Below are 25,440 nucleotides of genomic sequence, written 5' to 3'. Positions count from 1 at the left end.
ATATCCAATCAAGTAGTACAAAATCTCAATCGGATGACTAGTCATATGGCTGTCATAGAAACAGTCGGTAAATTAATAGAATATAATACGAAAGAAATAACAGTTTTCTACCAATTTATTCTTTTTTTAAGATGTATAATTGGGGTAAATAAGCTTCGGTTTGTAGAGGCTTGTATACTTTCCTGTTTAACAAAAAGAATACAAAATTTATAACTATTTTATTACATCAAAATTATACCCCTTTTTGTTAAGTATGAAAAATAAAACTTTATAAATACTTTTGCAAGCCTATGCAAACCATTGATTAAAGAGAACAGAAGACGTTGTTCCGTTTTGTGTTCCTATCAGAAGATTCAATATCAACCGATTTTTAACATATTACTACTTTGAAAGTTTTTAAAATATTGTATACTTTTTCCGAGATGATAAGCTCTGGGAGTTTTAGCTATGCGGTTTTGGACAGTGCACCCGCAGTCCGATAACAGAATCCCAGAATCTGCTTCTCTCTTTGCAGCCGCCTGGCTTCAATTAGGCGCGCCTTCAAATCACAAGTCAATCAAAGTTGTTAGATTCGCCGTCCTCGTCGTCATCGTCATAGTCGTAGTCAGGGAGTCATAGTCGTGGTCGGCTGGACTCGGACATCGTGGTCCCGTCGCCATCACTGGTGGGTTGACATCTCCTGACATGGCACACAATGTTGCAGGACCCAAAGACTGGGCAGCGGGACTGGGTTGTAGGGAATCGGGAGTCGGGAGACGGGATGCTGGAGCCTGGAGCCCGGAGGCGGCAGCATCAATTACAACATCCATGACAGACACAGCGTGAAATGTTTGTACATTTCTTGGCGGCGCTTCCGAGGGGACCAATTAGCCCTAAGTGGGCATTTCAAATGGACTCCGGCAATTAGCCAAAATCGAAGCCAACAATTTCATCATGGCTCAACCAGCGCCCTTCCTCGTCCACACTGTTCAGGTCAGGCCCATCATCATCGACATCGCCACTATCATTATCATTATCGATCGTTATCGATCTGTCCATCGCAGCAATTTATTTGATCAATTCATTGCCTATGTCCGCTACCCGTACCTACACCTACATCCACTCCTCTGGTCCTGCTCTTCTATTTCCATCCCATTTTATGGCCATCCCTTGCTCCCAGGGGCGTACCTTCCGACGTGCTAATAGCGATTTGGTAACGCTTTATGGCATAATGTGTATTAGCCAGCCAACACGATCGCCATCTAATGCGGCTGCGGGCGAGCGAACAGAATCCGCTGGAGATGGACTTGACCAGCCGATGATACCTGACAGACCCTTGACATAAAAGAAGCTAAACTAATGAAATAAAGAAAGAATTCCAGATTGGGTCATAAGCTTTTTGGATAAGCTTTTTTATTTTTTTTTTAAATAGTTATTCCGTATGATCAAAAACAACATTCTTATTTATTAGTTTTCTATTCATTTCCGACTGTATTTAGCATGTGATATACTTGTTCGATTTTGATTAAATTAAAAACCATTGCACATTCCTAGTTTAATACAGATAGGTTTAGATCGGAACTGTGTTAACTAAATTGAATAAAAGTCGATCTTAAGCTCTTAATTTCTGTAATATTAATTATCATATATTTACCATAGAAGAACTTATACAATCAAATTTGGTCTGAGGATACGTTTTGATACCAACTAATAAACTTAATATTTTAGACCAATATGGAATCTTCTCAAACAATGTTTTATTTTCCAATCGGAATTCATTTTTCAACGAAGTCATATAATCCGGGAAGATATAACCCTTCATTACGCCTCGGAAATGTAACCCAATATCAATCAGTGTTTATATCTTTGATCGCATTAACTCGCCAAATTCCCGAATTTCCGCCTAGATTTTCCATCGCTACAAAGTTTCTGGGAAATTATAGCAATAGATGCCGGCAATTTGCTCGGGCCAACTTGGCCGACTGCCAGTCCTCACTGTCTCATCTCCAAAGTTTGGGCGACTGACGATCGCCGATGGGCGCGATATGAGCTATCTCCAGCTCCAGCTCCAACTTCAGCTCCATCTCCATCTGTATCTGCATCTGCGGCCCCATCTGGGGCTCCATGTGGCCACCGTCTGCGCGGCCGTCTAGTCGCGATTTTCGGCCATAATAATTCGCCTTGTTCGTTTGTTGGGGGCATGTGGCGAGTGTACGAGTAAATTAAATTACTCGGCGGACGCGCCATTAACCGTAACATTATCCTTGAATGAATGGGGGCTAGGCGGCGTTGGGTTGGCATTACAGCTATTATTGTGGTGCAAATGTTATGACCGCTTTATAGAGAGAGTGCAGGCCCAGAGCCCCAAGGGCGGCATCACGTTGCTGATTTGATGGGCTTTTTTTGAGCAGGCGGCAGCAGGGGGGGTTTGGGAGCTGGGAGCTAAAGTGCCGGGGCTGCGCGATTCCCGCCCGATAAGCTGGCGGTGGGGAGCTGGAAACTGGGCATCTGGCAAATGGTAACTGGTAGGTAATGCGTGCATTGACCGCTCGGATCTGGGATCTCCCATCGGATCTGTGGCCCTGGAGCGCTGGCGTTGACGTAAGTGGAAATTACATTCGCGCCGCGGCCCAGAGACGAGCGATGCCTTTGCTGCAGTACAGTTAACCTCGTTTAAGTGCGCCACGCACTGCCAAACTCCGACGCCCCTGGAAGCGGACGGGCTGGCTGGGTCCAATTAACAGTTCCCAGCTCCGAAGGAAGTGGATCCCCAGACCCAGACCCAGCCACCGAGCAGCCGGCCCAGAGCACAGTTTTGTCGCATGCTCCTGCTTAAAGCCTAAGTATAACGCTGCCAACTGGTTCTGGGTTCGCTGCCAACACCTCTTCCTCAGTGCTGAGGGATATTAAAGCCAAAACCGACTCCATTTCACTGTTTCGATCACTGGAACAAAGGAAAACAAATAAGACGAGAGTTAATTGGTTATTATACTTACTTGATTTGTAACTTTTGAATAAGTAAGAGATAAAGTTCAAAACTATGTGGAAAACGAAAGTTAATAGATATAAGAATAAATTCATGGATTTAATAAAAGAAATTACATTCAGTTTAGGATCCAATATTCGGTTGTGGTGACTTTCCAACCATGTTCCTTTAATCAATCCCCTTTCTGAATTTCCAGCCATATCCATAAAATGGTTAAACTGCCAGCCCTGCTCCCAGATCCCCGCTTGGAGAATCGGCAGTGGTTGGGGCAGCTACAACCCGGCATACGAGTTTATAGCGGATGCGTAAACGTAAACGCATTTGGCTCAAATGCCGTTAGGGCCTTTGACTAAATTGCATAGCCACATGGGCCCCTTGGGCTGCGGATTCCTCCTCGACTTCAACTTGGCATCTAGCTATGCGCTATACGCTATTTGCTATTTGCATGTTGTCTGGTGAGACGCCAGGCCAGGAACAAGACGCTCCCATTGACATTTTGTCTCGTTCCAGTGCCAGGCCAGTGCCAGTGGCCGTGGCTTGGGCTCTTTGGAGTCGCCTGCCCTGGAATGGAGAAATGTTAATGCATTACATGGTTATCGATCGAAAGCCGCCCAGCTAGAAGGCTCATATTGGAGCAGCTGGCACATCCAAATCCCATTTGACGTAATCAAGGCAACAGAATGTGGGCAACCCGAAAATGTTTTGGGTCATTGATTCCAGTCGCTATCCACGGATCTTAACGGTTCTTTCTCTATTTCGTAATGGGCCAAGATCAATTTACCAATGCGCAGGCCGAGAAGCTGGGCTTTGAGTTGATCGCTCGCTGGAGTGTCTTCCCTTTTATGTGGAGTACGCGCAACTGAGCCCCCATTGATTAAATAACCAGGGTCCATATAATGGAAATCAGAGGAGAGCCAAAAAGTTAAGCAGATTGGAGAGTCGAAACGGGAATACCCTAAGCTTGATCATTTGAAGAAAAAAACTTGCTAGTACCTTTATATTGGGATATAGTTTTGAAATTATTATTTTGGTCAAATAAGGCCATTGATTTTAACTTGGTTTTACTAAAAGCCATTAATGTACCTGCCATACATGGCCAACCAACTCGACAAAGAGCAATGTTAGAACTTTCAGTACAAACTTCTTAATTATTTTTTATGGGCTTCCCTGAACCGACTACCATCCGAAACTCTCTTGAAAAAAACCCATTTCAACTGCCTTTTATGGCTGGTCTTTAAATGCTTCAATTGAATTGAGATGAATTGGGTCAAAGTGTTCCAGCAGCGTTAGAAGGTAAATTAAAATGTGCCCACGTAGCTCAGCATTACAGATACAGGTTCATTGAGATGTTTCGTCATCCCGAAAGTTGTATTTATCATGGGCAGGGGAGTGTAGGGGAGATGTGAATCGGTGAATATAATTATGATTTATGCTTAAAGAAAGGCCAGCAGCCACTTGTGGCTTGTTAGGAGTGATAATAACCATCTTATGAATAATGTATTTAAGCTGAAAATACCGAGAGCGAAACTGAGTAATTTATATTTTAAATGACTTTGCATATATATGGGCAGGCAAAATGATTAAATTCGCTTACGACCGAAATTCATCATTCTGGGGTGTCGAAATCGAGCTCTTGTTTCTCCGCTCTTCAAATGGCTTAGAGCTCCAAAAATATTATTTAGGCAATCGCAAAAGTCAATTTCCTAATGACCGCGATTGTGGCTTCAATCACGATCTAGTCCTTGTCCCTCCAAATCATCCCACTGGGATCTTCACTGCCGTTCATTGTATGCAAAATTCTAAAAGGGAAAATGAAGCACACAAAGTCGTGCGCTAAATATAAAATTTAATATGGAACTTACACATGTTCTTCTGTTCTCCGATGGACCAAATGGTCCGAATGGCCCAAATGGCCCAACTGGCTCTTTGGCCATTTGATGATTCTCGGATCCGTGATCGGTTCTAGTTCGTCTGCTCTGGAGTGGGCTAAAAGCTCTCACGCGACTTGGTGAGCGAGGGATTCGGGGTCATTTGCTGATTTTTTACGACTATTTCTATCTTAAAGATACAAGTTTATTTATGGCCGCGCTGTAAAGTGCGCGAGTGTGTAAAACGCAGGGAATGACATTGCAACACCCAGTGAGCAGGATCCGAATCCGATCCGAATCTTAAACCAAATCAGAATGGAAATGGCCCCTCCGGTGGGAGTGCGTTTGGATGGGATGCGATCTGATGGGATTCAAGGGGAGTGTGTTTGGGTATGGGAACCACTGGCAGGGCACTAAACATGCCGCTCGAATGGTGGGTAAGTTGACTCGACTTTAATGTGCCTAGCCAGCTAAATGCAAACGCACCAGGGCCCTGGGATCCAGATGCAGCCACTGTGGGGGCCACCAGCCATCACGGCTGAATGCTAAAAGGGTTCGGGCCACATCGCTGCGACCCCCGTTCTCTACTCCTTTTTTTTCCACTGATGCGCCTCATTAGGACTGACTGGAAACCAGTTTCCGGCGATGAGCTGCAGCGTTAGCGGGAGCGGCGGGCGGCGGACAGGCCAGACAATTGACAATTTAAACGAATTTCTTTCAAACACAGCACTGACATGGCCCGGCACAAATGACGAATAGTGGCGGATGCCCGAGCCAAAGCCAAAGTTTACGCATGAAATATGCACCACCAGGAGGCAGAGTCGGAGCTTCCCTCCCCTTTCTGGCCTCCGTGGCCGGTGGCTTGCGGCCAGTTGCAGTTGCAGTTGCCAGTGGCCAGTTGTAAGCTGCAGCTCCAGGGACGCACGTCTGAAGTGTCATTCATCTGGCCATAAACGCATTATTCAATATGCACTGAGAAGAATTGGAGTGGTACACTTCGCATTCGGAATAGACATGTTTTTCTATATAGATCGTTATAAAAAATAATAATAATAATAATAGAAAACTATACTTGCTAATATGTTGCTGATGATTTGAATCATCATGAGCACAGACAAAATATGGTCTGGTAAGCACTACACTCTTCAGATTTCCCCCAGTGCATCAGCTAGACAAACGAGGGATCGGCAGACGAACCACAACAACTGCGGCATCAGTGGTATCAGCAGCAAGAACAACTGCAGCAACAACGACGACGTCTGACTAAATGCCTCATACTGTGCGCGATCTGCGGTCAGGCTCCTCGACTATCTGTCCACCGGCTGATCCGTCCGCTCGGCTTTCAAGGTAAACAAGTTGCATTTGCAATTTGGCACTAGGACTGACTGGCCTTCCAGATTTGATGCCCTGCCGGAGCAGAAGGATCGTTTCCCCGACAGAGAGGCCATGGGACGGTGCTCGACATCGCTTCTTAATTCCTCGACCGCATCAATCGCTTTGGTGAGAATTAAATGTTTATGCCTTTTGTTTGGCCAGAACCCCTCCCTCCGCCCAACGACTCCTCCAACCCGCCTACTACTCCGCTTTAATGAGCGAGCTGCTCAATGCACAGAACCGAAATCAAAAAATCAAAGAGCCCCAGCGAAGTACAGCGAAAAGCACTCTCATCGAATCAAATGATACCCTCGGACGGACGACACGATGTTCCCACCTTGCTGGACCTGGCTCGGAATTTGGACTCCAATTATAATAGACCCCAAACGGGTGTCAATGCGGAGGAACAGACAATTTCAAGAGTTATCCGAAATTTTTACATTTCAAACATTTTTAATGAAGAACGAAATGAAATTGTAGTTATTCAACTATCCAAAATATTTAAGGTTATTGCCATCAAAAAGCATTTAGCAATGTATCATTAATGAACAGAATGATTAATATTTTAGGACTACATTAAATTATATATATTTTTATTGCTGTTAACGTTAAAAAGTTATAAAGAATATTTTTGTACGGTATTAATATAGGAAAAGAGTCCATTTCAACGGAATTTAGAGGATAAGAAATTATTTATTGATATAATAATAATTATATCATAAATTATAAGAAATGATAGACAAGTTATTTGCGTATTCTATTGGTTTTGTTGTTGCCTGAGCAACACTACTTTCAATCAACTACCAGTCCAATGGCACCTCCTCCATGGCACAGGCTGGAGACCCAAAGATGCGATGGCTCCAAAGAGCATTGGAGCAAGGAGTCCGCAATAATACGACGCTGATCTATTATTCGCTAGATTGTAAAAATGTAAAAATCACGCTTTCGTGTTGTGTATAAATTGAATGCAATTTATAAATGTCCAGAAAAGAATTAAATCCCCAGCCGTCGGCACAAGCCACGATCGGGTGATGGTGATTTTTCAAAATAAACAACCTTGTGCCGAGGGCTCTGCAGCCATATACCTCCATAGCCGCATAGCCCATGGCCCCGTGGCTCCATGGCCCCATAGCTCCAGAGGTCCAGAGCCGAGAACAATTGCCAGGGCCCAGGGCAACAATAGACGGCAGCAGGCAGAGCCAAAAGGATCCGCCAGATCCGATCCCTGGGAGCCACAGATGAAAAATTGCGCCAATTGAATTTGACCAGCGATTGTGGTCGATTGCTCCTCATCGCGAGCTGGCAGCGGGAGGGGTCTCGAGGATCGGGAATCGGGGAGCCTGGCGTGGGGCCGTGGTAATCCACTGGGCGGTCGCTTAGTTTTCAACGCATTTATCAATACCCAAGTGGATCGCCCTCCTCCTGCGAGTCCCTCCGGATTCCTTTCCAGGCGTTGACAATGCCAAGGGCGGTGCATTGCATCGCCTAATGCATTGCGAACGGAATGGAAAAGACTGCCGCCGTCTCTGATTGGAGATGAAGCCACAAAATCGATTTGCCACAGCTTACGTCATCCTGACGAAGACATGCTTCCGCTTCAAAGGCGACTTTCTAAGTAGCTGATTGTGAATACAATACAGGAATAACAATTGCAATGTAAGGCGTCCGAAATGTATATAAACTATAGTGTTATTCAATTCCGAACTCAGTTGCAGGGGTGTAGCCATTTATAGTAATTAAATTATCTTTGTTCTGTGGAACGGATTACACATTAGGCTGATCCAATATATCAGCAGACTTGTTTGAATCAATCAGTCATAGGGGAGAACTGCATCAGCAAGGTTGAGCTATGAATACCTGTATCTCCTCAATATTGGTAGTGTTGGCCATTTTATCTTTCGCTGACTACTCCGTGGTAAGGGTGAATCCGTCTATCTTTAATTTTAAAGTATTATGGACCTTACATTTATTTTAAGGCAGACGGGGATCGGCACCTAAATGAGAACTTAAATCAAGCGACTGTAAAGAAAACTAAGTGTAAGGATTACATGGATACACATAGTATTTCTATGTTATTAATTCATTATCCCTAGATGGTTGGCAATGTGCCGGGGTGACGTGCCCCATAAAGTTTACGGCATCTTGTAAGGTAACCAAGATCCTAAAGCCATCTGACCTACAGCACACCGAGCTCCTGATTTTATGCATGGATAAAAACGATAAGCCGATGTGTGGGATAACACGAACTCGCAAAGGCGTAATACAGGAAGTTCTGGACGTGGACGAAAACGGAAATACGATATATGACAAAAAGGAGGTGATTTCAGAGAATGATGGCACTAAAATCCCTAGGTGCCCACGAAAGTAAATGACGTGCACTGATCGATTTCACACAAATATATTTTATCTACACAACTTTAAATGTTATGGACTATAAAAATAATTACACATTTTTGTGGCAACCAAATATGGTTTATATATCTTATAGAAAAAGTATTGGTAAAGTTTGGCAACTAGAGTGTGTATATAGAATTGAATATAATAGAACTAACAGAATGTGCTACACATAAATAAAGATAACGAACACAAAAGATAACGAAATAAATATTTTTATAAATTGAACTAAGTTGGATCTGATTGAAAATTAGGTCTATGAGACTAGGCACAAACACTTAATTCACTAATTGCACCTTTTAGGAAAACAAAATTCGAGACTAAACAAATAAGTACTACAAAAGAAATGTAAGTATTTGACTGAAAGCTAAATTATGCTCGTCTAAGAATGCTCGGCCACCGCTCGAAGTTCTTCCATTAGGGAGGGCATGGGCTCCACTCTTCTCTGTGGCCGATCAGCACTGATAAGCCTGCTTAGCTCCTCCATATCAGACTGGCAGGCGGAAATACCCTCTCCTAACTGGCACAAATTCGGTTGGCATCGCTGACTCCGCTCAATCAGATCGAATATAAAGCTGTTGCGAGGGCGACATGTTTCATTGGCGGTTTGCTGAACGAGCTGTAAATCAATTAAGGAAATTCAAGAGAAGCCAATCGGAGGGGAACACACTTACCTTCTTGTAGTCATCAATAAGATTAGCCACCTCATGGGCGGGTTCCTGGGGCGTGTTGCTAGCCGTCGATTTGCCCGAGTCCGAGGCCTCAAACCGCGCTCGCTCCATTACCAAAGTTTGCTCCAGACACTGTGGAAGGCAATAAATTGTGTAACAAAGAGTTACTTTAAGAGAGTAAGACTTTACACACCTTAATTTTTGACAAAGCTTGCTGATGCCTTCCGCTGATCTCCGCCAGCTTCATTTTAAGCCCAGGAAGCTCTTCAGCCCTTCGATTGTTAACCCTTCCATTTCGCAGTTCCTTTCGAATAATTTTGGCCAACTGGGGCCAGCTTTTTATATGTGGTAGTCTCCTTCCTGTTTCCATCTCAAGAACGTGACCAAGAGATCGCAAACACTCTATTGCTTTGCGTTCTTCTCGCGCAATTTCCTCCTTCTCATCTAGCAAAGACTTTACCTGGCTTTGCAGCCTTTGCATGTTGATCGAGGCAGCGGAGTGGATCTCCAAATTCTCTTGGAATGTTTCCTTCAAAACCTGTAACTCTAGTCGATTCTCCTCGTCCTTGGCTTGGCTCAATTTCTGGAGCTTCTGCAGTTCATCATTTTGTCCAGCGAACAGTTCATTCAGGTGCTCCAATTCCACTGTCTTATGCTGCAGTTCTGATCGCATTTGTTGTTCCAAGCTTTGAGTAGCTTGCAGAGCATCTAACAGTTGTTGCCAGTCTGCTTCCATTTCGTTAGTGCTCTTGATTTTAGCTTCTTGCTGTTGAAGCAGTTTTTGGAGCAGCGAAACGGTGTGCAATTTCTGGCTCTTGACATCTGCTAGTTGTTGTTCCAAAGATTCAATGCGTTGAACTAAAATCGGATCTTCGAGGTCCGTTTGGGTCGCTTGGGTGTGTTTCCTCTCTGGGTGGGTCGATGATCGTTCGAGTTTTTTCAGCTGCGCTTGCCAGCTCTCTGTCTCTTTGCTTTGGACATCGATACGGGACTCTGCTTCGGCCAACGCTTTTCTCAGCTCACCACACTGCGTTGCATAATCTTTGAGTTTCTCCATTAGCTCACTTTCCTTTAAGGAACCGTTTTGCTTCATTTTGGCAATCTCGATTTGCTCCAGTTCCAATTGCTGTTTGGTCTTTTGACACAAGGAGCACATTTCGGCATACTGTTTTTGAAGAATGTCCACCTTCTGCTCTAGATTTTTCAAGGTCTTTTGCGCCTCACTTAAATTTTCTTTTAAGCCTTCCTTATCTAGTTGTAAGGAAGCCAAAGAAATGGTTAAATTCTCCACCTGCTCCAGTTTCAGAGCATTGCTTTGCCGAAGCTGAGCCTCCTCCAAAAGTTGTGCCTGCAATGTGAACTCCAGTTGCTCAAGCTGACGCTGCTGTTCCTCGCGTTGTTCTTTCATATGAGACATCAGCATCAGCTCGGTCTGAAGCTCGTTAAGGGAATTCTTTAGGCTGGCGATTTCACTCGTTTTGCTGTTAATCTCTTCGTGAAATTTCATGCTATAAGAGTGCATAATTTCCATGCTGCTCTCCCGGGTCAACTTTTGTTGGTAGTACTGTTTCAAATCCAGGAACTCTTGTTCCTTTAACGCTATAAGGTGCTCCTGCGTTTGCAGCGTCTCGTTAAGCTCAGCAATGACTTGGCGGAGCTGATTACGCTCCGCGGTGACACGCCGTAGGGCAGTGCTCCTCAGCTCCAGCTGGTGCTCCATTTGACTTTTAAGGTCAAGTAGTTGCTTGCATTTCCCAGTCACGTGCTTGCTTTCCAGCTCCATGCCAACAACAGTTTGCTGCAACTGCGAAAGTTTTTCTTCGTGTTCCAGACTGAGCCTCTGGATGTCGTCCAGAAGCATCTTCTTTTGCTTTCGGAGCACGTCTATCAACTGACGCTGATCCCGTAGGCGCGCTTCCTGCTGTTTGGCATCAAAGGAGGAGTCGTGGGACTCCGAGTCTGCTTTAACTGGCGATGAGCCAAGGGATAATGGTGACCCCTGCTCCTGCTGCTTCTCCAGAGTGGCGCATTTTGTGTGCAGGCGGATTGATTCTTGCTGCAGCCTCTGGTTCTCCACCAAATACTTCCGCTCCTGTGCGTACAATCGTTCTAGAGTCTCAAGCCTGCTGTGCTTCTGGGACTTAAGCTCCTGCTTGTACCACTGCTCCGATTTTAAGAGCCTTTCCACCTCACTGCGCGTCCGAAGCAGCTCCTGCCGCACCAGAAACATCGATTGGTCCGGTTCCGGCTCCGGTTTCTGAGCAGGATCTCCTCCTCCATCGTCGCTAGTGCAGCTAAAGTGCCCGGAGTCGTCCGCAAAAGCTGTAGCGCCCTCGCAGTCTAAATCCATAACCGAGCTAAAAAAAATGTTATGTGGGAGGGTGAGTTCGTGGCTTAAAACCAGTTTTTTTGGAGTAGGGAGTATGCAAACCAGGAGTACCACACAGGGGTGTCCACTGAGACGTACTAGTTGAAGTTCCCGAACACTTGTTGACGGTTGTTTTTATGTTACTTGTTAGTAACTTTCCCTAATTAACGATAAAACTACATTTTAAGCGAAATAAACAAAACATGCAAAAACTTTTGAGTCGAACAGCTGATTGCGAAAACAATATGACCACAATGAAACAAATTGTTGACCGAAAAAAAAATACCAAAAGAACTTTTTTGTGTAGACTGGTTCCAGATTATGGCGATTGCAACACAGAAGCTATTGAAATGTATTTAAAAGTTATAATTAATTACAACACTGAGTATATGTAGAAGGTATTATGTGTGTTTTCAAAATTGGTTATAAAACAATGATTTGCATTATAAAATAAATTGTCATAAGCCCAATTTTAAAACGCACTATTGCCTGAACACCCTTACTTAATAAATTCAAATTGGGACTCCAAAGCGCTGGCCACACTAATCCAAAAAACCATCACAAAAACATGAATTCTTATTAGCCAGTTAAGAACAAGTGAAAACTGAATTTTTTCTACCGTGGCAGCTAGAATTGCATTCCGAATCGCGTCATATGATATTCGTTGGTGCCAGTAGTGCCTAGCGAGGAACGGAGCACGTGCACGATGTGAGAACGACCTGCAGGCATATCGAGCAATTGCGTCGTGTTACAAAGCTGTGGCCCTGGCCAAATCCCAAACAACAATTTGCACATCATGGCCAGTGCATCGGATGACTCGGCACTTGGGGGCCAGGAGGAGCGGGAGTCCTTCACCATCTATCATGAAGGCAGGGAGCTGCAGCTTCACTGGCGCGGATTGCCTCCGCTGCAGCGGGTTCCCGCGTCCCGGATTTGCAGCATTGCAGGCGGGGAACTGCTTCTTCTGACCACTGACCACGCCCTCTACTCCGCCAAGCTGCAGGCAAACCGCGGCCACCTAGACCTTCAACTCCTGCGTACCGATGTTGTGGATATGGACTTCTGCTCTGGCAGTCAGGAACTATTCGTAGTCCTCACCAATGGGTCTGTGCAGCGCCAAGCCACGGGATCTGGCCGAGATGTAGGTCATCCCCATGCGTGGCAAACCCTCGGCTTCGACCCCCTCGAATTGCATGCTGAGGGCGTACGCATCAGACGGGTTTGCTGCTCCGCCCAGGGCGTTGTCTTCGTCGGCGCTGGTGGGGAGACCTATGTCATGGGCAGTTGCGGCGAAGTCTTCAAGGCGGAACAACAGCCTCGACACATGCGCCTTTACGAAGAGGGCAAGGAACTGCTGGACTTAGCAGCCGGAAACGAGCACTTTGTGATGTTAGTAGCTCCCTACAACCTGGCCGACGATGTGCTCCAGCTGTCGGTGGCCAGTGCAAAGGAAGAACCCGAGGATGAACGGGCCTCTGTAAAATCCCTAAGCAGTGACCACTCGGATCGCAGCATTGCAGCTAACACAAGGCACCTTCTCCACCAAGGATATGCTCTGCTCCACACACAACTTTTCACATTCGGAGCCTCCAATAATGGTCTCTTGGGCAGTGGGGATCACATCCGGAGGGCCAATGTGATGCGCCTGCAGAAACTAGACAGCATGGGCGTGTGCAGCATTGCAGCTGGACTAGAGCATACGGTGGCCCGCACTCTGGACGGAAGGCTCTACCACTGGGGCCTGAACAACCACTCCCAGTTGGGTGAAGATGTCAGCTCGCCCATGGAGATCACCATTACTGAAAACACGTCAGCTCTACCCATAGAACAGAACTCGGCGCTTGAAGCGACTTGCGGCGACTACCATACACTGCTGCTCAATGCCTCGGGTCAAATACAATCCCTTCAACCTGCGCCTCCAATGCGACATCTGCAGCAGTCCAGCACATACGCGCAGACGCTTCTCCAGCTTCAGTTGGGAGCAGCGTGGCCCAGACAACTACGTTTGCTCATGTGTTCTGGCGGATACACGCTTCAAAACCAAAGGCAGTTCCAGCGGCAATATCACTACTATCTGAGTCATCTACAGTCACAGTTACAACTGCTTCTCAAGCACCGACAGGCAGTCCAAACACTCGAAATCTGGCAAAGGCAGTCGGCTCTGGAGCCGCTCAGCTCCCTCGGTCCCTTGCTGATCAACTGGGAGCGAATTCTGTGCCTGCTAGTGGCCACTTTGCATTCGCTAGAGGGATTCTACCGAGCGGACTTTGTGCAGCCTGCCGACCTGTTGTTCATCTGCCATTACAAGGAGTACATCGATCTGTTTGACGGTTACACAAAGGCCTATTGCGATGTGTTCTCGGTCAATGGATTTGGAGAGGCGGTGGTCGCCATTACTGGACTCAGCAGCCCGCTGGCCGAGCTTAACGAGGAGAGCTATGTCACTCGGTTGTTCCAGCAACCCTTCAGTATCTACCAGCTGTTTGTCCAGTTTATGGAGCTGCTGGTGAGGACGCAACCTGAGTACGGAGAGCACAGGGTGGCCTGGTCGGAGTTCGCGCGGCATAGCTGCATAAGCCAGGAGCTGGCCGTGAACACCAAGGATTTCTGGAGCAGCAACGATAGAAACCCCAGGATTGTGCAGTTCAGAGGGCGTCAAAGAAGGGTTATTTTGACGTCGGCTTTGGTTCCATTGAAACTAGTCACTTCTGGTATCAGCAGGTCAAGCAACAGTTTCATTCTCTTCTCGGATTTCCTCTGCCAGGTAAGCGGAAACTCGCTGTACTCCTATCCCTTAACTACCCTGTGGGTGTGGACCGAAGGCGACAGCCTGCGCTTGACCACGCCGGAAAAATCCTTCCTCGTAAGCACCCGTTCGCAGGAGATGCGCAAGGTGTGGCTGGACCAGTTGCAATCGAGCATTGTCGCGTCTTTGGGCAGACCTCTCGGGAGTCCTGTTCCCAGCTATCGCTCCACGGGGTACGAGTTTAGCCGGGAGCACCCAAAGTTCTCCAGGGTGAAAGCGTGCGGTACCTGGAGAAAGGGCGTTCTCCACGGAAATTGCTACCTCGAGTATCCGGACGGAAGTGTATACTGCGGAGAGCTGCAACACGGGATCATTGAAGGTGAGTGATAATTATCCTGGGTGTAATTTAGTTATGTAGCTTCTATGTAGAATATCCATGATTATCCTAATCGATAAAAAAAAAAACATTAAAAGCACGTTATTCCTCAGGTTTCGGCAAAATGGTGATTCCGACAACGGGCCTGTATGTAGGTCACTTTAAAGGTGGCCGGTTCCACGGCCACGGTGTTTACGAAATGCACTGTAAGGATTCCCCCGAGAGCGAAGTCTACGATGGAAATTTTTGCGAGGGCCTGTTTCACGGCCATGGAATGATGCGGAACAACCGATACATCTACGTGGGCGAGTACCAGGCCAATGCACGCAGTGGATACGGAGTGATAGAGGACCTAGTTAGCGGGGACAAGTACATGGGCATGTTTGCGGACAACAAGCGATCTGGAATCGGCAGCTGCATCACCAACCGCGGCGACTATTTCGAGGGCAGCTTCTCCGGAGACGATCTCACAGGTAGTGGGGTTGCTGTATTCGAGAACGACTATTACTACGAAGGCGAACTTACGCTCCACGGCCCAAACGGACGGGGGGAGTACTACATGCCCAGTGGAGATGCCGGTGGAGGAAGTGGGGCCATGGGGACCGGGGAGTTCGACGACACTTGCGAGCTAATTGGAAACAAAATGTTTGGACAGCTTAGTGGTACCTGGGACACGGTGCGGATTCAGGCAGGCGAACTGGTGCTAAATCGGCGCTTCCCTAAGTACCCCAGGTGAGTCAAAAATAACTACAAAAGTAGTCCGATGACAAGATAAATAATGACTTTACTGTAGCTCCCTTGGGCGCCAAGTGGTAGATCACAATCGCAAGTGGCGGTCATTGTTTAACAACTTTGAATCGGACCTGGCTAATTGCACGGCAAGCACTAGCAGCTCTGGAGGCAATCAATCAGCTGGCACCCTCAGAAAATCCTCGAAAGCCACTTTGAGCACGGCCCAAATCTGGAACTGCATAGCGGTGTACATGAGCAAACAGCGGGCTCGGGAAGGAGCAAAGCCTGGCAACTACTTTAACAACATCTTGCTAAGTTTGCCGCTGCCGCAAAAATCATCCTCCCCACTGGCAAAGTCCCGCACCACCACCAACGCACTGAGCAAGCTGCAAACGGAGGCTGCTTCGGCGCTGGACTTCTTGGGATTTCCACCGCGACGAATCCACTCCCAAGAGGCACTGAACAGCAAGCTAGACGGATTGCAGAGAGCGGATAGCTTGATTTCTATGGGCCACAATACATCTCGTGACTTGGACACCAGCAGTCTGGCCAGTTTCCAGTTGGACCAAAGCCTCATGAACAGCACTGTCAACGGCGATGAATCCAGCACGCTTAATGAAAGCTTTTCAAAATTAAGTCACAACAACAATAACAGCATTTCGAAGCACATGAACAACAGCGATTGCTCGATAACATCAACAACGTCTACAACGAGTGCCGTTCTGGACCAGGTGCCCAGTTTTGGAATGGCTTTGGTGCTTACTGAGCAAGATGTGGCTTCCATACGTTTGTACCTGGAGCAGGCTTTTAAGGATCGCCATCACCCGCTGTACGTGCTGAACGAGCGCATTGCGAACTGTTTCCACTACTCATATGGGTATTGGAAGGTTAAGCCCACCCCGATTTTGGCCAAGCAAGCCATGAGAGAGTGGGAGTCCATATCGCGTCGCATTTACCGCTTTGTGCGGAAGATGTTTCCAGCGTTGCCCGAGGAACTTTGCCAGATGGAGGGCAGCAAGGAAGTTATATCGCATATTACCCTATTATACCCACTCGTGCTATCAGAGGGCATCTACTCCACTTTGTTTGTGCTGTATGCAAATAAGTACAGTCGAAAGGACGAAATGTATCGGCAGAATCTGAATCTTGCCGAGAAACTAAAGGACCAAGAGCTTGTTGAACTTATGGGCCATGAAAGGTATACTAAAATGTCTACGCTGTTTTACCTTTCTTATAATTTTCGATTTTGCTTTCAGTTTTCTGCACATTGTAATGTTGGATCCCAAGTTTGAGGAGTCCGTGCAGACGTTGAAGGAACTGCAGGAGAAGTTTAGTCCACAGGACATGTTGACTGTGATACAGCGCAGCACGCAGCTGCTAACTGAGGCCTACGAACACGCCATGGCAGGTGAGTCTCAAAGGTCCAGATATCCGTAAATAGTTTCACTAAACGGTTCCGATTCGCAGCCAATGCCGCCCAGCTCAATGCGGACAACATGATACCGCTCACCATGCTCACGATGCTGCGCGCTGCTGTTCCCCACTTGGGTGCAGAGTTGGCCTTATTGGACGATCTGACCGGTGGCCCCAATTTCCAGGCCGAGATGAATGGAATGGCGGGCTACTGCTACACTACACTGAAGGCTGCATATGAGCACGTGACGTCGAGAGCTCTGCAAAAAATCCCCTGAGCGCGGCTCAGCTCAAAGATTTCGAGCTCCGTTGCCGAAAAGGCCGACACATGATGTTTTAGAAAATTAGTTACTTTTTGTTGGCACTGTTAGGTCTCGGTGAATAAGAAACACAACTGTTGATTTCCCGTAATTAGTCTGTATATACATAGAACGACGAAATTCCCTCATAGGATTACGGGTATTGATTCTGTACAGCCGCAATTGGTTAGCCCCTAGTACAGCGTAGAAATGTGTATCTATATATTTATGTATGTATTTATCTGTATCTGTTTTGTATATTCTAGGCCAACGCGTTAACATTCCAATTACTCACCAAAGCAAATAAACTATCTACACACATTTGGGAACTAAGTCTTTTCTATTTCCTTGAGGGTCTGCATCTGGTCCTGGTCCACAGGGAACAGGCTTTCCGCCATGTGCGACGCAAAGTTAGTTCTGTCCAGCTTATACACAATGTATTTTTCAGGAGACTTTGTGCCATCCTCGTAGTTGTACACCAGGATCACCTGATCGTTCTGCTTGGCGATCTTTCGCTTCACCAAATAGGCCAACGCGTATATGGCCTTTAGGAAGACGTTCCTCCTATGTGAAATTATGCACTTGGTGCGGAATGGAAGCATGGTTACGTTGTGGTAAATGGAAACGTAATCCTCGGCGGAGCGCATGTTACTGACAAAGAGAACGGAGGCGTGGGGCCGAAAGTGGGAGATCTTTTGCACCATCCGCGTGGTGACTCCAATCACGACGATGGCCACCGCATGGACTTCTATGGAGGCAGTTACCACGGCACGCGCCAAGCTATCCGCTCCAGTGTGAGATCGATCGCAGTATGGAGTATTGGCCAGTGCCGTTGGGCTGATCTGCTCAAAGATGGCGGATTGCAGTAAGCGGAAGTAGATTGTGTTTTTCGGCTGCGGGCACGTGGTCACGTACTTGTCCGGATAATAGAACGTGTAATAGTAGTGCGCCGGGTCCACCCTAAGCTTTTGCTCATCCAAAAGCCGCGGATCAAAGATAATGGGTTTCTTCGCAGCGTATGTCAACTGCATAAAGCACTCGGCGTCGGGGCACAGGTGCATTATGTCCGGAACAGTGGCCGGTTCCGCCAGTTCCACCAAGAAGCCGTCGTAGCGTTTGATCGCCCAGTTCAGCTCCCCTTTGCAGCCCTGGACCTCGTTGAGCACCACTCTAGCGTACAGTCTCATGCCATCGCAGTGCATAACGGACATCGCGTTCTCCAAGTTGTCCACGTACTTTGGGGTCCCCACGATATGCGATACTACAACATTCAGGCCAACCTCTCGGGCGAAGGTAAGGTCCTCTAGTTCCTCGTACGAGATCCGGAAACGACGACACCTCGCCGGGAATAGCACAGGCATGTGGGCGTACAGCATGCCTCCCCTGGCCACACAGCACCTGAGGTGGTCCGCGTGGACGCTCCGCACCATCACTTGAATGTCCTCGCCAATCAGAATGAAGTCCAAGGGGTTCACATCAACAATCAAAAAGCGGGCATTCACATATATAACATCAGCGTTGCTCCGATCCGAGTACTGCCGATCCACGGTCAGGATTACCTTCTGGCCCTGCACAAGCTCAACGCATTTCTTGCCCTCCTGTCTGAACTGAGTACTGAATCCTCCGGTGAACTGGTGGCGAGGTGATATCTTCACCATCACTGAAGACGTCACGGGAAAACCCAACTCCTTAGAAACACTGATCTCCGCCTCTCGCAGCTTTACGATCAGGCTCTGGTTGTCATGCTGGGTGCCCTCAAAAAGGTTGACCATAAAGCATCGGACTCCGCCCACTGAAAGTAAAGAGTTGTGCTGTAATAAGACCATATCGGTGCAAAGGGTTTTAGCGAATAATTCTAAAAATAAGCAGACAGAGGTAGACAGAGGGTCTCTTAGAAATGTCATAATTCGGATTGATGATTTTGATCTGAGTGCACCAATAAAGACCATTGAATATTCCTAGAAATGTAGATATGTTCTAACTTGGAAGGTTAAAATCCTAACAAATGACGCAAACGAATTGTAAACGCACATAGATGGTGTTTGATCTCGAGATCGCAGTTCGTCATCGACGTCAGTTCCACACACTTGCGGTTCTCGTTGGGATCGGTGCCGACTGGGGTGGTCAGGATCTGAAAGTCTTTGAAGAAGCCGTGCCAGCGATCCTCCTCGAAAGATATGTTGCACGGATCTTCGCTCAACTCCTCGAAGTCGAGTTCCTCCTCCGAGGCCGAGCTGCAATTCGGGTTGAAACCCGAATGCAAGGAATACTTCGATCGGAGGATCGCCATCTCGCTTCCACGGTTCATGCTGACTTCTTCCTCCTGGCCTAGTAGGTGGTAGAAGGTGTTCCGCCGTTGCATAATATTTAGCTTCTCCTTGGACTTCTGTAATTTCTCCACGTCCACGGCGATGATCCGCAACCGGCTGAACATGTTGTCTATAATCGACTCGAAGGTCGATGCCTTGCGCTCGCCACCATCCTCATTATCGCTCATTGCTGGGGCTGATAGAAAATTTTGGAGTCTAATCAAAAACTGTGTGCTTGTCAAATTTGCTATGGAGACTGGGAACTTTTTAGAAAGAAAGAGATTCGGGCCAAGTTTGTAACAGGTATATGTAGTCAATCTACCCATGTAAGTCGGCTCGTCCGTATGATCTTTGGAACCACAAATCCAGAAAGTTCAGCTTTAACCATACCACGCCCTATAAAATGACCGGAAGACGCCAAAAACTATGTCGTACACTCTTTTGAAAATATTTAAATGCGATTAAACGTATCATTTTAATATCTACAGCTCTAATTTGTCTGCCTCCCTTTTGTTACAAAAAATGTGGAAAAAGTGTAATTTCTTGCTGATCAATAACTATTTACGGGACTAACTATTTCTATTACCTATTTTAAGATTTTAAGTCTAAAACAAATACTAAACTATATCGTGATTTGTTAATAAATGCGTTGTTTTTAAACCTGCTTTATAAGCATTGTTCTGCATATCTGCTCTTTTATCTACAGATGAAATAATCTTTCAAAAAAAAATTATAGTTTATCTAATCCTATACAATTTTTTTTGAAAGATCGATGAAATTAACAATAGTTCCATTACATTTGAATGCATTTTCTTTGCTTCGAGTTAGTTTATTCATTTGGTATAATTGCGCTTAGTCGAAAGGATAATATATTTTTCCATCGCCTAAATAGACAAATATTTCGTAATTTGGGGTGAAGGTTTCCAATTTATACACTTATGGCACTAAAGTCATTTCTGGCGAAAGCTGTACAAATCAAGAGTGATTGAATCATTACATATATGCTTTTGTAACAGCAAACGCAAGGGTGGCCATTAAATTACATAATCTTAGGAGGGATCAGGCTAGTTATCCGCATTAGAGTCCCAACCAGATCGACCTCCTCCTCCTCCGAACCCAGGCGTGAGATTATAGTTTTCCTGCCCTTTAGCCACCCATGTATTTCCCATTTCCACTCAACATAGTTTCTGGTTTTCAGTTCTCCAGCGATAAAAGAAACCGCAATCCGAAGCGCAGGTAACTTTTGGTTTTTGTTGCCGCTGCTGTTGCTCATTTTTGTTTATTTCCGTAATTTATTTGCCTGTTTTGCCTTTCCGAAGCGAAAATGTTAAATTTAGCATCAAGCGTCAAGTGAAATGTTTACAATGTGAGAGAAAGTTAAATTGAAAAGCGGGAGGGAGGCGGCCGTTCAGTTCGGAAAACTGAAAACTGAAAACGGGATCCCCAACTAAGCGTTTTAGAATCTATTCGGAATCTTGTTTCAGCGGAGGCCCAGCACTTGAGCACCCCGAGTTCCGCCCGAGAAACGAGGAAAACATAAACATCCAGGAATGTTTAGAGAATAAAAATGTTCATATTCGCTGCTCTCTACTTTTTGTGTCTTTTCCCCCTTTGTTGTTTATTTTCCCCCAGCCAACGTGCGGATACACCGGCTGACTAAGACCAAAACCAAGACCCACACCCTTACCCGTACCCGTAGCCGTGCGGACACGTACCCGGACCCGGACCCGGAGAGGGGATACGGCTGGAAGACTGGGTGTGGCCGCTGTTTAGTTTAGACTAAACAGCCGATCATGGAAGAAATGTGGAGAGTGTAGAATTCTTCCCGCTCTACTGCGAAAAGCGCTTGAACTTTGACGCCGAACTGCACTCATCGGTTGGTTCGATTTCCCCCTGCTTTTCTTCCTTCCTTTTTTGCCCCATTTTAGACACGGATTTTTCTATGCCAGGCGGCGTGGGCGGGTGGAGTGTTGGAGTGGGCGGAGTGGGTGGAGTGGGTGGTGGGGCTGCCCATCTGCTGCCATTGAGCACCAGCATAAATTGCCTGGCTCCTTCTCCTTGGCTCGCGATCGGATGGGATCGTGTGGGATCGTATGGGATGGTTCGGATCAGCTCTCTCCCTCTCTTTTCAATTCTCTAGGTCCTCTCCTTCTATCCGAACAGCGCCGTCCCGCTTGCTCGTCCATTCATTTCGTGAATAGAATTTTCTAAATGTCTTTGAGTTTTCAAAATTTTGGAGCGTAGGTGCAGTGCGTCGCGAAGCGTCAGCGTGTACGGTTGGCTTTTAAGATTTCAAGACATTCCAAAGGCGATCGGAAAAGTTGGCAGTAATAGAGGGAAATTCCACCCCCCGAGGGAAAAACCAAAGAAATAAAATGACGTTAGCCCGTTTCAATATTCAAAGTAATAGTCGTAGTGTTCAGTGCTGGAGAGTAGGGTTCCCGGAACAGGATCCATTCCGTACTCTCCCCACAGAAGTGGGCGTTTTTCGGTGCCTGTTGCCAGGTCCCCAGATGAACCCCACCCACACAGACACACACACCCACACTCGCACACACTCTGGCGATAATTTTTCATCTTTCCAATATCCCACTCGACTGGCGAAATATTCGCCTCTGGCGTTCGGCTAAAAATATTTGAAAATCCAAAAAATCCACTCGTGTCGCTGGCGGCCGCTTCAACCTACTACGGCCGCCTGTTTTTCATAATTTTCAGTTTCGGTTTTATTTATTTACCCTATACATGCATACACATACTCGAACGTCCGCCCATTTTCCGCCGTCTTTTTGTTTTGCGACTGCCGAAAGTTTTGCCCGTTTCATTTGGCATGTCGTCGTTTTTGTTTATCCCACCCTGCCGATTTCCCGGCTTTCGCGGCTTTGCCAGCCAGCCCGCCCTTGCACCCTTGGCCGTGCATATTCTGCATTTTCTTGCGATTTTCACACTTTCCCACATTTTTCGCGGCCTTTGTCTCTTGCGGAGACGGATTTCGGAGCCGGAGTAGGTGGATGGCGGTCTTAATTGCCAGCCCCGTGGTACAAATCACAACCTAATGGGCAGCCTCCTCCACCCGAGTGGTTTACAACTTCCTTGGCCAGATATCGCTGTAGATGATTGGATATATACATATAGTACGCATGTATGTACATGGACGGATACTTGGCATCGGAAGACAGCTGTGTGCATTGGCAGATGCCATCAACATCATCATCATCATGATCAGCACCATCATCTTGGTCGTCCATTGCGTATGTGGGGGAAGTCCATAAAAAAAAGAAACCAAACCAGCACACAGTTATAAAAATAAAACTATTTTCGTATGGCGTGCATATAGACGCTCGATCATTAGACGGCAGCAGAGCCGCCTCTTGGCACAGTTTTCCAGAGCACAGATTGGACCATAAATCAATCGAACCAAATTAAATTAATTCAATTCAATTCAAAACCAAATCCGAATACCGAACAAGAACCAATCTCATCACGGCGCCATGTGTGCGGATCGGTATGTGAAAAGTGGATACACAAATTCTAGTCGATTTGTCTTTTTCCGCTTACTGGCGTTTCATTTCCACAACGACAGGAAAGGGAAAAAGGCGTATTTACTATGAGTTTGCCCAGCGACTTGCAGGTGATCCAGGTGTGTATAGTATTAGTAAGTATTTCATCGTTTGCGGGTGTACACTGTACACTCGAGGATATATTTCATCTGACTAATCAAAGTCAGCTGACGCAACGACGCGTGCAACTCATTTTGCGGCTCATCTGCAATCATTATCATCAAAATCATGAGCATCTGACACAAAGTCATAAAGTCGCCAAAGCCGAAGAACTCTAATTAAGTTTAAAGATAGAACCTCTCATGTTTTCTGTGGAGCTTCGTACGTTTTAATGATTTTTCGGTAATTAAAAGTTGAGAATGGCAGCGAAACTTTCAGTGCAGGTATATAAAATCGCGGCGAAAATTATTCGGAAAGAGCTTAAAAAAATCTATTGAGTATCGGAACGCAAGGGGGACAACACCCAATGACTAATTTCCTAAAATTACAACATTTTGGAATACGTATTTCCATTCACTACTGGTAGCAAGCGCATTTGGAAATCGAACACCAAGGCGGAGAAAACTCAAAATCGTGCCAGCACTCATGTGCTTAGTAATTTTTCCGATTGCTCAACACTCAAACGGTATTCAGGATTTTGATTAATAATTAAATATAACACAGCCCGAACAAAGAAACAATATTTGCCAGATTCCCCGTACATGCGGAATCCAACAAATTGCTTCGTCCGCCTTCGGCGATTCAATTCGCATCCAAATCGGGGCATCTTCGACTTGGCAAATGTATCGAAAATTAAATGTAAAATTTATTGTTGCATAAACAGAATGCCAGGAATCGGACCGCATCCGAATCCGAATCGAACGATGCGTATGTGGCACCTTTAAGTATTCTGCCCTGCTCATCCACCCATCCCACCTCCATCTTCACCTCCGTGCCCATCCCCATGCCCATTCCCATTACCGTCCCCTTTTCCAGCTCCATCATATGGGGCCCCCAGCATCTACATCTTCATCTGACCGGCTGGTACTGCTATGTGGAACGCATATAGTATGGTCGGCTGGAGAGGATGGAGGATTTGGTGCCGCCTCATGCCCACTGGCCAAAAATAACATCAATGGGGGCAGGCAGGAATCAGCGCGGCGACGGACGCCGTGTGTTTGCTTTGTTTATAGTTTTCGTGTAAACAATTGGCAGCGGAAAACCGACTTCCCGCCGTGTTGGCTTTCGAGAAAAATCGAATCTGGAAAATGCCCAAACAACACAAGCAGCCGAAGCTCAAACAATGTAATGAAATGTAGACAGGGCAACCGAAATAGAACTAATGGTTAATGGTCGTTATTTTCCAGAAGCTAAAAGAATACCTTACCAAAAATGAAGCACTTGTCAAATGAATAATCTCCGTTTCAGAAATAATTTCTAAAAGTAATATGATTTCCGTAATCTTTTGAAATGAATGCAAAACATCTTAAACTTTGTTTTTGAATTCTCCCAAATCCGAATGCTACTATAGCAGAGATGAGTAAGTGAGACCCTGATCCGGGGTCGAACATAAATTAGGAATATCAAATTACACGCCGAGATTCGAAATTGCAATGGGAGATGGCAGATGGGCCTGGGTAAGAAGCTCGCTCTTTAATTAATTCTTAGAACGGGTTTCAAGTAAATACCCGCGGACTCAATTTGTACATATGGAGTGTATGTAAGTGAGTGTCTGGATGCTGGACGATAACCGGTAAACAAGGCGACCAGCAATTCCAATTCCACTTCAGTTTTGGCAATATAAAGAGCAGTCTTCCCTCACTGGGAGTCAATTCAAAGCCAGCTTCCCATCCAGACAGCAGCATGTTCAAGATTGTGAGTATCGTGCCGCCAAGAGACGATCACTCCAAGGATTAGCCCATTCCGAAACCATCTTTCCAGCTCATCGTCGCCCTGGCCCTTTGCACGGCCGTCGTGCTGAGTGCTCCGGTGGACCACGTCACATCCACCACCCAGCCACCGGTGGCCATTCTCGAATCATCTCACGAAAAGCACGAGGATGGATCGTACAACTTCTCCTACCTCGGCGAGGACGGCACTCACAGGATGGAGGAGGCTGTGGTCAGGAACCAGGGCACTGAGAACGAGTACCTGGAGATCAGCGGCTCCTACTCATACTTCGATGCCAACGGGCAGGAGGTGACCGTCACCTACAAGGCCGATGACCACGGATTTGTGCCCGAGGGCGGAGCAATCCTGCCCCAGATTTCGCTGGCCGCCAAGCAGGTCAGCGAGCAGGTGCCCCAACCAGATCTTGACTATGCTAAGCCTCCTAAGGTCTAATAAACGAGGCACTGAAATGGAATCTAATTGGTGTTGTTTTAGTTGT

The 25,440-nt window shown here is 46.5% G+C and overlaps 5 protein-coding genes and 1 long non-coding RNA gene across 12 annotated transcripts; 3 read left to right on the top strand and 3 right to left on the bottom strand.

The window, feature by feature from the left end:
* Positions 1 to 1,420: 1,420 nt before the first annotated feature.
* LOC117139912 lies at positions 1,421 to 6,114 on the bottom strand. Of its 5 annotated transcripts, none has more exons than XR_004459386.1 (4): positions 5,906 to 6,114; positions 4,828 to 4,969; positions 3,082 to 3,526; positions 1,421 to 3,017 (listed from the first exon to the last, which is right to left on the bottom strand). It is a non-coding gene; the product is annotated as an uncharacterized LOC117139912 (long non-coding RNA). The 5 variants fall into 5 exon arrangements; XR_004459387.1 differs by lacking the exon at positions 5,906 to 6,114 and having other exon boundaries at positions 1,421 to 2,923; positions 2,976 to 3,017; positions 4,828 to 5,882; XR_004459388.1 differs by lacking the exon at positions 4,828 to 4,969 and having other exon boundaries at positions 5,906 to 6,113.
* Positions 6,115 to 8,012: 1,898 nt separating this feature from the next.
* LOC117139911 lies at positions 8,013 to 8,829 on the top strand. The gene is made up of 3 exons (XM_033302593.1): positions 8,013 to 8,122; positions 8,184 to 8,244; positions 8,301 to 8,829. The coding sequence occupies exons 1-3, from the start codon at positions 8,057 to 8,059 to the stop codon at positions 8,573 to 8,575; spliced, it is 402 nt and encodes a 133-aa protein (XP_033158484.1). The 5' UTR covers positions 8,013 to 8,056; the 3' UTR covers positions 8,576 to 8,829.
* LOC117139909 (early endosome antigen 1) lies at positions 8,590 to 11,878 on the bottom strand. Of its 3 annotated transcripts, none has more exons than XM_033302592.1 (4): positions 11,704 to 11,878; positions 9,466 to 11,629; positions 9,276 to 9,404; positions 8,590 to 9,220 (listed from the first exon to the last, which is right to left on the bottom strand). In XM_033302592.1, the coding sequence occupies exons 2-4, from the start codon at positions 11,620 to 11,622 to the stop codon at positions 8,984 to 8,986; spliced, it is 2,523 nt and encodes an 840-aa protein (XP_033158483.1). In that variant the 5' UTR covers positions 11,623 to 11,629; positions 11,704 to 11,878; the 3' UTR covers positions 8,590 to 8,983. The 3 variants fall into 3 exon arrangements, with proteins under 3 accessions (XP_033158483.1, XP_033158482.1, XP_033158481.1); XM_033302591.1 differs by having other exon boundaries at positions 11,713 to 11,878; XM_033302590.1 differs by having other exon boundaries at positions 11,740 to 11,878.
* A 295-nt stretch (positions 11,879 to 12,173) lies between these two features.
* LOC117139867 (alsin homolog) lies at positions 12,174 to 17,539 on the top strand. Its single transcript, XM_033302523.1, has 5 exons — positions 12,174 to 14,765; positions 14,876 to 15,494; positions 15,556 to 16,692; positions 16,751 to 16,902; positions 16,962 to 17,539. Exons 1-5 carry the CDS (start codon positions 12,437 to 12,439, stop codon positions 17,183 to 17,185), a joined length of 4,461 nt encoding a protein of 1,486 aa, XP_033158414.1. The 5' UTR covers positions 12,174 to 12,436; the 3' UTR covers positions 17,186 to 17,539.
* Positions 17,510 to 19,770, bottom strand: LOC117139868. The gene is made up of 2 exons (XM_033302524.1): positions 19,238 to 19,770; positions 17,510 to 18,998 (listed from the first exon to the last, which is right to left on the bottom strand). Exons 1-2 carry the CDS (start codon positions 19,701 to 19,703, stop codon positions 17,536 to 17,538), a joined length of 1,929 nt encoding a protein of 642 aa, XP_033158415.1. The 5' UTR covers positions 19,704 to 19,770; the 3' UTR covers positions 17,510 to 17,535.
* Positions 19,771 to 24,825: 5,055 nt separating this feature from the next.
* On the top strand, positions 24,826 to 25,421 carry LOC117139296 (endocuticle structural glycoprotein ABD-5). Its single transcript, XM_033301528.1, has 2 exons — positions 24,826 to 24,926; positions 24,993 to 25,421. The coding sequence occupies exons 1-2, from the start codon at positions 24,915 to 24,917 to the stop codon at positions 25,392 to 25,394; spliced, it is 414 nt and encodes a 137-aa protein (XP_033157419.1). The 5' UTR covers positions 24,826 to 24,914; the 3' UTR covers positions 25,395 to 25,421.
* Positions 25,422 to 25,440: the final 19 nt, after the last annotated feature.

The sequence above is a fragment of the Drosophila mauritiana genome, chromosome 3L (assembly GCF_004382145.1).
Source record: "Drosophila mauritiana strain mau12 chromosome 3L, ASM438214v1, whole genome shotgun sequence".
Taxonomy (NCBI): Eukaryota; Metazoa; Arthropoda; class Insecta; order Diptera; family Drosophilidae; genus Drosophila; species Drosophila mauritiana.
Note: the sequence above shows the minus strand (reverse complement) of the source record. Positions and strands in the feature narration are given on the sequence as shown.